This window comes from Colletotrichum graminicola (genome assembly GCF_000149035.1).
Source record: "Colletotrichum graminicola M1.001 genomic scaffold supercont1.40, whole genome shotgun sequence".
Taxonomy (NCBI): Eukaryota; Fungi; Ascomycota; class Sordariomycetes; order Glomerellales; family Glomerellaceae; genus Colletotrichum; species Colletotrichum graminicola.
Genome location: NW_007361044.1, coordinates 382,573 through 397,704, shown reverse-complemented (window position 1 = coordinate 397,704; position 15,132 = coordinate 382,573). Strand labels below are relative to the sequence as shown.

Here is a 15,132-nt window from a genome sequence, read left to right as displayed (position 1 = left end):
GTTCAGATGGTATATATGTCATTGATAGTGTACTCATATATTGATATGCTGCTAAACATCTGTCAACCGTGTCTGCTCTATGGGAAAACCTCCACCCAGCACTTCTCATCCAGTGGGTACAAATCTGCCAAATGCGCCATGAACCACCAAATTGGGAATCTCTCCGAAACTGAAAGCCAAAGTCCTAGAGATGGCCACACTGGAACACATCAGAGGTTTGCAGCTGTGCGTGACGGAGGCTGCTTACTTTGTCAAATCTTAACATGAATGTAAGCCAATGCCGTTGAACCTAGAACACTAGGAACAATGGACAACGAGAGAACCTCCCAACAGACAGCACATTGTCGTGATGGACACCATGCTTGCCACTCGATCTCGGAGAAAGTTCCCGGCATGATGACACTTGACATGGACACACCGGACAAGACAACCAACCATACCCGGTGTCATGCGCGACAGCGACATATACAGGAGTGGAAACGACCGAGTTGGCAGTGCCAAGACATCAAATCGCTTGAAGCCAGGGTTGGGTACAGACACTATGACTCACACATAGGGACCAGCAGAGCCAAGACGCCCAGCCGACATGTCATGAACGAGACAGTTGCTATGAAAAGCAGTGCAGCCCATCATTAACAAGGCAACTAAACGGAGATAGCACATATACCACGAGACACGCCCTAGGCTGTGGGACGTCATACGCACACACGCACTGCATACCACAGAACCAAAACAGCAGCAATGCCCGAAAGATGCAAGCTTGATCAAAACGTGCCCCAGCGAGGGATTGATTATGTCACAAGCTAATCAAGCCATCCATGTAGAACCCCATTGTTTCCCGTATGGTACAGTATAACACCCAAAGCCAGCCAAACCCATAGTCATTCATGACAAAACACTCCACTCCCTAAGTCCGTTTGTGCCACCGCGCCGCGGGGTGGATCGCGTCATGGCCCAAGAAAGATTCGTAACAGACATACAAGAAAACAACGCTTAACCACCGAAACCGTAGAGGGTGCGGCCTTGGCGCTTGAGCGCGTAGACCACGTCCAGAGAAGTAACAGTCTTGCGCTTGGCGTGCTCAGTGTAGGTGACGGCGTCACGAATGACACCCTCGAGGAAGGACTTGAGGACACCGCGGGTCTCCTCGTAGATCACTGTGAAGATTCACGTTAGACATCTGGAGAGCAGAGGCACTACAACGATGCAACTTACTGGCAGAAATACGCTTGACACCGCCACGACGAGCGAGACGACGGATAGCGGGCTTGGTGATACCCTGGATGTTGTCACGCAAAATCTTGCGGTGGCGCTTGGCACCGCCCTTGCCGAGACCCTTGCCGCCCTTGCCGCCTATAGAAGTGAGTGTCAGCGCATGTGCCAGGAGGGAAGTCTAAATGCGGGGTTAACACTCACGTCCAGTCATTTTGAAAAGTGTCTGAGGTGGAAGTTGGAGATGATATGGGGAGGAGGGGAAAGAGTCGCGTGGGAAGGAGTTGTTTAGGTTGAGATAACGTAGGGCTGGATAACGAGAGTAGGCACCGCTACTGACGCGCAGAGGGGGGAAGGGATTTATATCAAAAGTGCGTGGGACAGGTGAGCTTTGGGATCAGCCAGGAAAAGCGGGTACGTACCTCAGATTGGATCACCCTGTCGCGACGCGCAGGTGAAAATGAAAAACAAACCAATGTGCCCATTTTCGGAAAGGCACAGACCAGCAACATCAGGTTGTAACAGGGGATGGAATGATTTACGCAGCCAACCAAGATCCCTCCCCATTTTCTCAACCATAATCTTACCCACTCTGCCACAGTACCTACTAGTGTAAGTATGGAAACTGTCGTCGCCTTACCGTACACATTTAGCTTGCCTTGCTCTTTGGCCAACCAACTTTGAGTCTTCCAGGCATTGTGACTAGTAACAACTACTTTGCACCCTGGTTGTTCCTTTTCAGCCCAGAGCAGAATGACACAGAGCGGGTGCTTTGGTGGCTGGGATCTAGGGCATGGCCATCCGTCGCCTCATCGTTGGACTGTAACAACAGCTCTTGGATTAGGTAACGTACACACAGGAAGCGGGCCTTTCACAAACCATAGAGCCACAGTTGTTTGATATTGGCCTTATTTATAAATCACATCAAGCACATTGCGCGATACTCGGTGCCTATACCAGGCTCGAGATAGCGACGACGACCTAAGCTTCGCTGTATCGCGTGTGCGGCAGTTGAATGGCAACTGGATGCTGGATCACCTTTGCTGCTTGGGGTTAACGGATGCGTCAGGGCGACATGTAACACCATGTGGATGAGAGGAAGAGAAAGAGAAAGAGCGAAAACCACCTCAGAGTCGGCACATAGGGTCTGCTCAGTCGAATCGTCCGAGCCGCCTGCCTCTTCAACTTATGTAGGTACTTTGCAAACATGTGGACATTCACGCGTTGCTCGCAGTTGGAGCGTGAACAGGGTCCGTTTGGCAATGTGACTTTGCATGTCCGGGCTCATCGTGGTCGTGGTGGTCCATATCGATCGTTGGTGCCACTCACTGGCCCAACTAGTCCGAGACCCAGCATCTAGCCTCGGCCCCATCAGTCGCGTACGGGGTGTGAGATGCACCTCGTTACCGCGTCGCGTTTTGACGCAACCGGATTTGTTGCCGAATTCCCTGCCACCGAAGAGGGAAGAAATGGCCTGGGAAGGGAAAAAGAGGACGGGTCAACTTTCACTTGCTAAAGGGCGTTCGACAGGCGGCAATAGCAATCAAGATGAACCAAGTAAGGCTAAGCGAAGTAGATTGAGCAAATACGCAACAGCAGTGACCCTAACGGAATGATAGCGATCTGGACTCTTCCTCTCTTCCTATTGAGAAAAAAAAAAACCATCAACTGTAAAAATGACGCGTAAGACGAGCACCGCGTTTGATGAACACTACCGGATACAAGTCTCACTACTCCGTACTTGTTGCTTAAAGCAGTCGCGTCGAGTAGATGAGGCAGGTACTGCGTCCCGCATTTCTCACAGACAGGGAATAGAAGGCGGAAACTTTGATGGACACACCTCGTGCCGCATGGGTAACTCAGGAGGGGAAAGACACTGCAGACCGCGTCTCTGCAGACACTGACAGTGACACACGCTCGATTGCGCTACAAGTGGGCCGCAGGGGTCGCTAGCCAAGGGTACGTACCTCCCCTGCCGAGTGCTTGGGAGGAAAAGATGGGGTGGCGTCGCAGATATTGCAAGATTTCCAACCAATCAAAATTCAGCCATTCGTTCCTTTGAACAACCAAGCCCCAAATCCCGCCTACTGCACCCGTCTTTTTGCAAAGAGATCGCGCCTGCCCAAACGGCATTTTCCTACGCACCCACGCGGACAAGGCAGGCACGCACAGGCCACCCTCCTTTTGGCGCACAATCACTCCCCTCTGCCGCCAGCCCAGTTGCCTACCTATTTATTTCCCTCCACCCTCCACCCACTCCTCAACCTTCTCTTCTACATCCACTCACAATCCATCCACATTCAGGAACCGACCAAACCTCATCAACATCAAATCAAAACCATCAACTTTTATCCCCCACAACACAGTCGCAATGGCCCGCACCAAGCAGAGTAAGCAGCTTCACCTTCTCGATCTTATCGCCGCATTTTACTAACTCGTTACCCCACAGCCGCCCGTAAGTCCACTGGTGGCAAGGCTCCTCGCAAGCAGCTTGCTTCCAAGGCCGCCCGCAAGAGCGCCCCCTCTACCGGAGGTGTCAAGAAGCCTCACCGCTACAAGCCTGGTACCGTCGCTCTTCGCGAGATCCGTCGCTACCAGAAGTCCACCGAGCTTCTGATCCGCAAGCTCCCCTTCCAGCGCCTGGTAAGACCATTTCGTCCTAGTGCGACAACACACCAACTAACACTCTTCATAGGTTCGTGAGATTGCCCAGGACTTCAAGTCCGACCTCCGCTTCCAGTCCTCCGCCATCGGTGCCCTCCAGGAGTCGGTCGAGTCTTACCTCGTCTCCCTCTTCGAGGACACCAACCTTTGCGCCATTCACGCCAAGCGTGTCACCATCCAGTCCAAGGACATCCAGCTTGCCCGCCGCCTTCGCGGTGAGCGCAACTAAGCGCCTCGTATTTTGGGTTTCTCTTTTCATGGGTGGTTTACGACTCGCGTTTGGGAATGCTTGACGAATGGACCGTCTTGGCTTTGGGGGTAATCTGGCGTTTACAATGCGTTGAAGAATAACGCAAGGGTTGTACATTACACAGCAGTAAAGGATGGCTGCATTCAATGGCAAACACATGAACACTATCTATTCCACTCGTTACTTGTGATGATACATTCGCTCTGCTCTCAGGCACATCGTCCCGACACCAACACCCGATTCCATATGATGGAGCCGGCGTAGCCAGCCTTGCATGGGCGGACCTCTTGGTATTGCTTGGGCAGAGTACCCGATGCATATTGACCATCAGCGATTAGCAATGCGATCCTATGAGAGCACATCCATTCCCCTGCTTCGAAGTCGGCTGGAGAAGTGGAGGTTAGACTCAGTCAGACAATATAAATCGAACAATGTTACAATATTACGTGCTTTCTGTCTCTTTCTATTTCCTCCCATCCATATTATACAGGTGATAGGCACTCAAAGCACTGCGCAAACAAGCTAACACTTGGCCTCTCGTTGCGTCGTATCGCAAGACTTTGCACGTTTATGATCGCCCATTAATCTAGCAATTTTGGACAGAGGCAGAAAAATAGCCTGTCCATTTGGCAGAGCTTGTGCGGCGCGGGCGACGCCATCCATACCGCTGACATCTCATCACGTTTGTGTTTGGGTTGAATGCCTTCTCGTACCGGGCGGGCTGAGTCTGACCGGAACCTCTTGGTCACGCTCACGGGGGTTGGCTTGCCTTGGTTTTAAATCAAAGAGGCATCTGTCCAGTCTAAATCAGCAGGGCTGAGAATAGCCTCACTGACCAGCCCGCTTTGGAGTTTCCCATAAATAGTCTCATCGGTTAGCCCCAAAATCACTCCGCTAATTGCATCTGTGTCTCGGATAGAGACGGTGTTCTGGCAAGTTCCTTGTCGTATGGTCGAACTACAAGATGCGCCTACGCTGTAATAACCCTCCCATCGAGCCAGTTATCAGGGATGAGAGGGAGTGTGTTTGTTTTCCGATCCATCTCATCAATATCCCATCACATCCAGCGAAGCTCCGGGGTTATCGTATCTCGCCCCCAGGGTCTCTCAGACACTCTTCGCAAGCGCCCAAAAATTCTCCATCTTGGCCCGGGCCAACGCGTCTTTAGCCTCAGCATCAGATTCACAGACCTTGTTCCCCCACTTGCGGAACGCCCTCGTCTTCTCTTCGCCCTCAAATACCAGTTTACACTCATTGTGCGACATGTCCTTGAGGTCTCCCCTCTCATTCTCCGCCACCAGCCACTCGCGCACCTGTTGCTGTGTCTTGCCCTCCCGCGATGGCGTGTTCTCTGTCCAGTCGATACGATCCAACATGAGTTTCTTGTACTTGCGTATGCTGTGCTCGCCGCCTTCCGCGACGACAAGGTTCATCTTGGGATGCATGACGCAGATCCCTGTAAGGGCGTACTGCTCGGCGTTCTTTTGGATCTTGAACCGGTGCTGGCCGTTCGCCAGACTGTTAATCTTGAAAACCAATACGTGGATACCCTTGGCGGCATCCTTCTCCTGGTTTGCAGCGAGTTTGTCGTGCTTCTCTTCCTTGGTCAGCTTGCGCTCCTCGTTGGCCTGCAAGTGGTTTTGCTGGCGTTCCGCAATTTGCCGGTTGACTAGGTTTTCCACTGCCGTCGGGTCCTTCACTGCCGAATCTGCATAGACACGCATCATATTGCTCTTCTTCACCTTGGGAGGCGGTGCCGGCACCAACCCAAGCCTGATCTTTGCCTGCTGTTCCTTGAGCTCCGCCATTCTTCGCTGTCTCCTGAGCTTTTTCTGCTCTTTCGACGTCAGGTACATCGGCTTCACGGCCGGCGTGTTCTTCTCCTGTGGTGGCTCCAGCGCGACGGGGTGCTGGATGTACTCAGTGACGATGGTGTCTTCCTTGTCGAGCTTGAGACGTGACTCATCTTCGATGTTTTCATATGTGCCATCCACCAGTCCTTCATCGAACCATTCGATATCGGGAGGGGCCTCGACAACGAGGTTTTTCTCCATATTCATTTCATCCTCAATACCGGCCTTCCTGGTCTGTGCGGCAATTCGTTTCTTCATTTCCTCCAAGGCAACCTGCCGCCGCAGCGCGGCGGCTTGCTGTATGAACTTGCCCTTCGGGTGGAAGTGTAGCGGCCTAGCCTGTCGTTGTTTACCGCCTGCTGGCTGTGCTGCTAGTTGCTCGTTGAAGTACGGATTCGATTGCGTGCCGTTGCGATTGCGCCCTGACGCATCTGACGTTCTGTAGCCAGACGAATTCGCTGAGCTGGTTTCAAATTGTGACCGGATGCCCGATGGCTTCACATCGCTTGTTCTGCCCAGAGGCTTTGCCTGGCTGAGGCTCTCAAGTACTGGGTGCAACCCGACATTGAGACCCCCCTTTGCTTTGGTACCTCCGATCGCTGCAGCGACTCTTGCTTTGAGTGCAGCCATTTTATCAGCGGCCGATTCTGGCTTGGACACTCGGGAATTCGGATCATGGCGAGGCCCAAGGCCCGTCGAGTCTGGCCGCCGATCCATCGTGGTGATGCAGAAGAGATGCCGAAGGGCTTCGAAGTGATCGACGGGAAAGCCTCCCAGCTAATCAGGAATCACAAAAGAATTATGCGATTTAGAGAGAGACACCGCTTGCAGTAGTGATGAGCAGCTTGGGTCTGCAACGCGAGCGAGGCCGTCGTCGAGGTGGTCGGTCACACAGTGAAACAGCAGACGCAAAGCGTGTCGATGTGGACGGATACCTGCTGAGGACGTGGAGGAGCAGATTGACTCGGAGAAGGAATTCTAGGCGGAAAGGTGTTGCGATGGTGATGACTGTCGTGGGCTTCTGGGGGCAGACAGAGGTACGCGTTTGCTTGTTAGAGTGTAGGTTGATTATCTAGATTACCCTGTTTGTTGGCTTCTGCAGTGGATCGATCTGTGTAGGTACCTAGTGTGAGTGGCTGGTGCTGTCCTGCCTTAGAGCCTGGTGCAGTGCCTATTACTGTACGGAGTATAGACGGGAAACCAAAAAGAAAAAAAAAAGGACACCAATGGTGGGTCCTCCGATTTTCTGCCGGCTGCCACCGCTAAAAAAAAGTTCCCCTCGGTCTCTCATCGTCCGGGTGCTGCTGCTCTCGACCGTCCGCCCCGGTCCTGTTGCTCTTGCGATCGACAGCCGTCTTGTACCCGACGCTGGATGGAAAATTTGCTCCTTTCCGCCTCGCCTTCTGTACGGATCCAGACTGGTGTCAGGCTCATTCTTTGAAGCCTCGCCGGCACCATGAACATCTCCCAACCCATCTCGTCGTCCATCGAGACGGTCGAGTTCACTTTCCTCACCGACGAAGAAATCAAGGCTATCTCCGTCAAGCGCATTGAGAACGACAGCACGTTTGACAACCTCCTCAACCCCGTTCCTGGCGGTCTCTACGACCCGGCTCTTGGATCATGGGGCGATGCTCTGTACGCAAACGCCTGCAATTGCCCTCTTCCTCGCCTCAAATGACTTACATCCTTCATAGCTGCGCCACCTGCAACTTGAATCAATCTTCGTGCCCGGGCCACGCCGGTCACATCGAGCTACCCGTTCCTGTCTACCACCCAATCTTTCTCGACCAGGTTCTTCGTCTTCTGCGATCGCAATGTGTCTACTGCAAAGGTTTTCGCATGCGCCATCGTGAAATCAACCGCTACTCGTGCAAACTCCGACTCCTGCAACACGGTCTCCTCCACGAGGCCCACCTCGTTGACGCCATTGGCGAAGAGCTCAAGGGTCTCGCCCTGCCCGGTGTGCCCACTGACTATGAGAGCGAGGCCGAAGAAGAAGGAACTTCTTCTGTCGACAACATCATCGGTGCGAGGGAAGCCTACGTCCGTCAGGCTCTCAAGTCGCACAAGCTTAGTCTTGGGGAAGTGAGGAAGGGCAAACATGAAGGCGCTATAGAGATGCGCAGGGAGCTTATCAAGGACTTCTTGACGCAAATCACCAAACCGCGGCGATGCGACAATTGCGGCGGCATATCGCCCGCCTACCGTAAAGACCGCTTCGTCAAGATCTTCGAAAAGGCCCTCAGCGAGAGGGATCTTGCTCAGATGGCCCAGAGAAATCTTCACGTCAAAGACTCCATGGCAACAGCAGCCCGCGTCCGCAAATCCAAGTCAAAGCGGAATGCTGTCGATGCCGATGAAGGCGTCGCTGACATTGACATGACTTCAGCCGAAGAAAATGATGTTGAAATGCGCGATGCTAGTGATGACGAGCAGGACTTGGCGGATAAGGAAGATGGATCACTAGTCGATGCCGTCGCCGTCGCCCCCGGCCAGCAGCGCTATATCAGCGCAATGGAGGTTCGCGCAAGACTGCGGGAGCTATTCGAGAAGGAGCAAGACATCATGTCGTTGGTGTACAGCTCGAAACCGATGACCAAGAAATCCGCCAAAGTATCTGCAGATATGTTCTTCATCCGAACCATCCTTGTCCCGCCGAACAAGTTCCGGCCCGAAGCTCGAACTGGCGACTCTCAAATCTCCGAGGCCCAGCAGAACTCCCTGTACAAGATGATCATGCGGAATTGCGGGAACATTGCGAGGATACATCAAAGCGTCGGAGCTACAGACCAGTATGGACGACCGAGAGACATCACCGACTTGCATCAAGTATGGACAGAGTTACAAGAGTCCGTCAACTCGCTGATCGACAAGAGCAAGAACCCTGTCCAAGGCGCAGCCGCCAAGAGGAACGAGGATGGCATCAAGCAAAAGCTGGAGAAGAAGGAGGGCCTTTTCCGAAAGAACATGATGGGAAAGCGAGTCAACTTCGCAGCCCGAAGTGTTATTTCGCCTGACCCAAACATCGAAACCAACGAGATCGGTGTGCCCCCCGTCTTCGCGCGCAAACTTACTTACCCCGAGCCGGTGACGAGTCACAACTTCAGAGACATGCAACAAGCGGTCATCAATGGCGTTGACAAGTGGCCCGGAGCGGCTGCCATCGAGTATGAGAATGGACAAATTGTCAACCTTCGGTCCAAGTCTGTGGACGACCGTGTATCCCTCGCGAACCAACTTCTCGCGCCAACCAACAACCAAATGAGCGGTATGAAGAGCAAAAAAGTGTACCGGCACCTGACAAACGGCGACGTCGTCTTGATGAACCGTCAGCCGACGCTGCACAAGCCGTCCATAATGGGCCATCGTGTCCGTGTGTTGCCCGGAGAGAAGACCATTCGCATGCACTACGCCAACTGTAACACGTACAACGCCGACTTCGACGGTGACGAAATGAACATGCATTTCCCACAAAATGAAGTTGCTAGAGCAGAGGCTCTGCAAATTGCCGACACGGACCATCAATATTTGTCGGGCACGGCTGGTAAACCTCTCCGTGGTTTGATTCAGGACCATCTTTCGGTTTCCGTTGCGCTTTGTAACAAGGACACCTTCTTCGACCGTGACTCGTATCAACAGCTCATCTACTCGGCCCTCCGTCCAGAGAGCGGCCACATTCTTGGCGAGAGGATCGAGCTTCTCCCCCCCGCAGTAATCAAGCCCAGGCCCCGATGGACAGGAAAACAGGTCATCAGCACAATACTCAAAAACATCAAGCCACCCAACGGCGAAGGTCTTTGGATGGCCGGAAAATGTCAAGTCAAGGGCGAACAGTGGGGCAAGAGTCATGTGGAGGAAGGCAGTGTCCTTTTCCAAGACGGACAGTTCTTGACAGGCATCCTCGACAAGGCCCATCTAGGCCCCAGCTCGGGAGGCCTCATCCATTCCATCCACGAAATCTATGGACCTGCCGTCGCAGGCAAGCTGCTCAGTGGCATGGGACGACTCCTTACCAGATACTTGAACATGCGGGCCTTCACTTGCGGTATGGATGATTTGCGACTCACGTCCGAAGGCGAACAGGCTCGGCGGGAGGCTTTAAAGGCAGCCAGAACTATTGGCCTCGAGGTCGCGGCCAAGTATGTCTCACTTGAGGACAAGGCGCCCAACAGCACAGACCCGGAGCTTCTCATTCGCCTGGAGGAGGTCATGCGAGACGACACCAAGCAGGAGGGTCTCGATATGCTCATGAATCAAAGCTCCGGCATGGTTTCAAGTGCTGTAACGACGGCTTGTCTGCCCGTCGGCTTGGTCAAGCAGTTCCCCAAGAACCAGATGCAGTCGATGACAACTTCCGGTGCCAAGGGTAGTCAAGTCAACGCAAATCTCATCTCTTGTAACCTTGGACAGCAAGTTCTTGAGGGTAGAAGAGTTCCTCTCATGGTTAGCGGAAAGTCTTTGCCGTGCTTCAAGCCCTTCGAGACGGATGTCCGTGCCGGCGGCTACATCGTTCAACGGTTCTTGACCGGTATCCGACCCCAAGAGTACTATTTCCATCACATGGCTGGTCGTGAAGGTCTTATCGACACAGCCGTCAAGACTTCTCGCTCAGGTTATCTGCAGAGATGTATCATTAAGGGCATGGAGGGATTGACGGTGACCTACGACTCGACGGTGCGAGATGCGGATGGTACCCTCGTGCAGTTCCTCTACGGCGAAGACGGCCTCGACCCGACCAAGCAGAAATACCTCACTGACTTCAGCTTCGTTCTCCGCAACGTTGGGTCTGAGTCAGCCCAGCTCAATTTCAGCAATGGCTTCAAGGAGAAGCTTGCCGGCAGCAAGGATGAAATCCTTAAGCACATGAAGAGTGCCATCAAGCACGCCAAGCTCAACAGTGCTGCAGCCAAGGATCCTATCATCTCCATGGTCAATCCAGCGAGAGTGGCGTTCGCCACGTCGGAGAAGTTCTACGAACAAATGACCAAGTACATTAAGGACAACGAGGACGGCCTCATTCGCGATAAGTCAGCTGTCTCGTCTGGCTTGATCAATGCCCCTGCCGTCAGCAAAAAGTCAGCAGAGCTTGTCTTCGCTGCCAAGTACATGCGATCGCTTGTCGAGGCGGGTGAAGGCGTCGGTATTGTTGCTGGACAGAGTGTGGGAGAGCCCTCGACGCAGATGACGCTTAACACCTTCCATTTGGCTGGCCACTCGGCAAAGAACGTCACGCTCGGTATCCCTCGTCTCCGCGAAATCCTTATGACGGCGAGCCGATCCATCTCCACCCCGGCCATGAATCTTCTCCTTCACGAGGAGCTTTCCGCGGCTGAGGGAGAAGTGTTTGCAAAGTCGATCAGCGTCCTGCCCCTGGCTGACGTGCTTGACACAGCAATCGTGAATGAGCGCATCGGCAAGGGCAACAACGGTGCTCTGGCCAAGCTCTACGACGTGCGACTCAACTTCTTCCCCGCCAACGAGTATACCAAGGCCTACGCCATTGACACAAGCGATGTTATGGACACGATTGAGAAGCGCTTCCTTGACCACCTCTTGAAGATCATGGTCCGCGAGATCAAGAAGCGCCGTAGCGAGTCCACCTCGGCGACCCCCGATGTCGGTGTCAAGGCTGGCGTCGTGGAAATGGCGACTGGCAACGGCGAGGCAAGAGCTGCCAATGACGATAACGACGAAGATGACGACGATGGCGACAACGACGCCACGAATGCCAAGAATAAAGCGAATCGAGAAGAGGCTGTGTCGTATGGCCCTAACGACGACGAGGATGACGCAATCCAGCGACAGATGGAGCGCGAGAACTCTCCCGAAGAAGACGAAGGTTTCGAAGGCAGCCCGCCGCCGCGTACAGACAAGGATGGCTCAGATGATGAGTATGATGGTGACGGTGACGTGGACAGCGACGAGGGTGCTCTGAGAGCTGAGCGCGTCAAAGACCGGTATCTTCGCGTCACCAAGTTCCGCAACGACGAGGCAGGAGAGTGGTGCGAGTTCACGCTCGAGTTCGAGGCCAACACTCCCAAGGTTCTCATGCTCAACATTGTGCAAGCGGCCGTTAAGAAGTCGGTCATCCAGCAGATACCTGGTGTCGGTTCATGCACATTTACGGCGGATCACAAGATCAAGGATTCGGCGGGCAACGATGTGTCCGTGCCAGCTATCTACACGTCGGGATGTAACCTCAAGGCGATGCAGAAGTATGGTGACTTCATCAACCCCAACAAGATTGCGACCAACGACATCGGCGCCGTGCTCGATGTGTACGGTGTTGAAGCATGCCGAAATAACATAGTCTCCGAATTAGCAGGCGTTTTCAGTGGCCACGGCATCAGTGTCGACAACCGACACTTGAACCTTATTGCCGACTACATGACACGCAACGGTGACTACACGCCCTTCAATCGCAACGGCCTGCGGGGTAACGTGAGCCCCTTTACCAAGATGAGTTTCGAGACGACGTTGGCCTTCTTGAAGGATGCTGTCCTCGATGGTGACTGGGACGATCTCAGAACACCCAGTGGTCGTATCGTCATGGGCCGCCTGGGCAAGATCGGCACGGGTGCCTTTGATGTCTTGACGGCGCTGCCTACGCACCACATGTCTTCCAACGCCGAGTAGGTCGGATCTCCCGGCCGCTCTTATCTGTCTTGTTTCCTGTTCTGAGGGGCTGGGGTTTGGTAAGGCATGCTCTTTTGGCCAATAATTGTATTTGCTGTCTGGGATTAATGGAGAGGCAACGTAACCTGAAAAGTAGTTGGCATGAATTACCAAAATGTTTTGATCATAAATACATCTAGCATTCTAGTGCATGTGACCTGCTCGGGTGATTAGACGGCCAAGGCCTAAGGCAATGGTGAAGTCGTTGGTGCACGGAAGGGGCACGGAAGGGTTCTCAGTGTGTACGGTAAAACAACTGTCAGTATGGAATAAGTCTTCGCCGCGGATCATACTGATGAAGGGCGTGTCTGCTGCTGGCAGATGTCCGGACTCTTACGGAGTACTACATAGTCGTCTCCTGTCCGGGTGTAGGCAGCGTGCTCTCGACCGTAGATTGTTCATTGGCACTACGATGCTCATCCTTATCATCCAAGGGCCTTTTTTTGGATGGTCACATCCAAACGGTTACGAGTTGCCGCAAGCAGGCTTCTTTCTGATTAGTAATACACACCCCACTACGATAGACTTGTCGAACTGCCACAGTCCCGCCCTTAGGCCCAGTGTCACCCGGCCGCCGCATACGAGAGGTCGCCGGGAGACCCCCCATAGCATACCCAGGGCCCGGTCTCGGATCGCCGCAGACGCTCCCAAGTGCAGATGCGCACGAGGTAGTTTCTTTGCTCAACAGCCGCGGAAGCGGCTGGAGACTCGGTCTCAGTGTCGATCTTCAGGATGGCGGCCCGTTCTCTCAGATGATAGGAGGGGCGTGCGCATGGAAGCTGCGGGCTCCGATGCAGGTATTACATTATGTAAAAATTTGTGTCATCTGTTCCCATTCACTCGAAAGAGCATGCCGGACATTGTGAAAGAAAAGTATCTTCGATTCAAGCTGCCATCGAGGCAAAGTTGTACGGCGTACATGGAGTATTGCCTAGCAATTCTAACGGAAATGGCGGCAGGATGCGGGAGCTGGGGCTGTATGTACTGTGCCGCGTCAGTAGGGATGACATGGCTTACGCAACCCACACCCAGTATACCGGCGCATACGTCGCTCCAGCCCTACCAGGCAAGACATCCGAGACACTTCAGAACGTGGAGTGTGTGAAGAGAGTGTAAAAGAGGTAGACCATACGAGGCGGCCAGCCTTGTGAGGGGCGGAGGCGGCCAAGCGACTGTGGCCCATATACCTCTCTCCTCGGCTGACCGAGGTGCTGTTTGGGTTAATTAAACGTTGACAGTTTTGCATGCAGGCGCTTTCCAAGGCTTCGCGATTCAGCAAATTGTAGGGACGATAATAGACGCTGAAGAAGACGAGAAAGTGCAACGCTACGACGTTTGGGGGCGGTACATGTGCATCATGCACACCCCCCTCCAACTGACTATTCGGTCCTGTATCGATGCTGGAGAAAGGTCCCGGTTGGGTATTGAGCAAGTTCGATAGCCTGCCGTGGCCAGGAATAGGCGGTCGGAGGAGAACGAGGGACGTCAACGCAGGCAGTGCCCAGGAAGTGTATGATGGGATTTTCGGGATCCCGAGATGGCTGTTCTAATTGCGGTGGGCGCGTCTGGCGGCTGATGCTGGTAGAGAACGGAAAGGTACCTTTGTGAGTGGGGATGATCGGCCAGAAGGGGCGAGCTCAGCCGCTGGTGTTTTCCCTCCTCAATGTGACGCTGCACCAACAGCCGTATGAACTTTTTTTAGCGTGCTAGTCACTTAGGTATATACTATGCGAGGTAGGTAGGTGAGTCCCTTACCTAAATAGGTACCTAGGTAGGCAGTATAGCCTTAACCTTGACCATGCAAGTACCCCTCGCCCAGCCTGACACTGCCCCGCTGAGACCGAGGAGACAAATAAAAAGTGTGTCTTTTGTGATTCCAGTGGCTTGGAGGGGCGGTTGGTACAACGCGCCACATTCTTCCGTATGATGTTGGAACTCTCGAGCATGTATGCGTGAATCGGGGAACGTTGGGTGGTATAAACAATGAAGAGTGAGTGAGGCAACAGGGACCGCTCGGTAAGGCGATACCAGAATGAACTGGTTCGCCAGAACGACTACAAGTAGATATCGGATGTGGACAAGGGAAGGTTGTATCCGCTCGTCAGAAACATTAAACCTGTGTGATTCTATTAAGCTGGTGCTGTACACTGCCTACCTCTGTTGCTAGTTAACTTGGCGAGGCACTTGTTAAAGACAACAAAGAGCCCATTGTGTCACTTGCCATGCGGATGGGTGTATAGCTTGGTCAAGGTATTAGAAGAATCTGGCAAGGTTTTGTTTTGTTTAAATACCTACGGCATGGGAACATACGACAGTTATGAGGGGGAGCAAGCTGGTGGTTTGGCGGTTGTCTCCCAGTTCCGTGACAGGTGGCTGAGAAGGTCCAGATAGCATCCGAGGCGGTCCCTCTTGAGGTTCCTCCCACTTGATTGCCGCGTTAGGTCTATGTTGAGGCACGTACTGGGATACGTTTGC

At 53.4% G+C, this 15,132-nt stretch overlaps 4 protein-coding genes across 4 annotated transcripts; 2 read left to right on the top strand and 2 right to left on the bottom strand.

Annotated features, from left to right (window-relative positions):
• Positions 1-993: 993 nt before the first annotated feature.
• GLRG_08743 (histone H4) lies at positions 994-1,426 on the bottom strand (the record flags this gene model as incomplete). The annotated part of the gene is made up of 3 exons (XM_008099293.1): positions 994-1,157; positions 1,216-1,353; positions 1,417-1,426. 3 exons carry the CDS (start codon positions 1,424-1,426, stop codon positions 994-996), a joined length of 312 nt encoding a protein of 103 aa, XP_008097484.1.
• A 2,157-nt stretch (positions 1,427-3,583) lies between these two features.
• GLRG_08742 (histone H3) lies at positions 3,584-4,105 on the top strand (the record flags this gene model as incomplete). The annotated part of the gene is made up of 3 exons (XM_008099292.1): positions 3,584-3,602; positions 3,662-3,855; positions 3,908-4,105. 3 exons carry the CDS (start codon positions 3,584-3,586, stop codon positions 4,103-4,105), a joined length of 411 nt encoding a protein of 136 aa, XP_008097483.1.
• A 1,127-nt stretch (positions 4,106-5,232) lies between these two features.
• GLRG_08741 (pre-mRNA processing factor 3) lies at positions 5,233-6,609 on the bottom strand (the record flags this gene model as incomplete). The annotated part of the gene is made up of 1 exon (XM_008099291.1): positions 5,233-6,609. One exon carries the CDS (start codon positions 6,607-6,609, stop codon positions 5,233-5,235), a length of 1,377 nt encoding a protein of 458 aa, XP_008097482.1.
• Positions 6,610-7,435: 826 nt separating this feature from the next.
• Positions 7,436-12,618, top strand: GLRG_08740 (RNA polymerase Rpb1; the record flags this gene model as incomplete). The annotated part of the gene is made up of 2 exons (XM_008099290.1): positions 7,436-7,617; positions 7,677-12,618. The coding sequence occupies 2 exons, from the start codon at positions 7,436-7,438 to the stop codon at positions 12,616-12,618; spliced, it is 5,124 nt and encodes a 1,707-aa protein (XP_008097481.1).
• Positions 12,619-15,132: the final 2,514 nt, after the last annotated feature.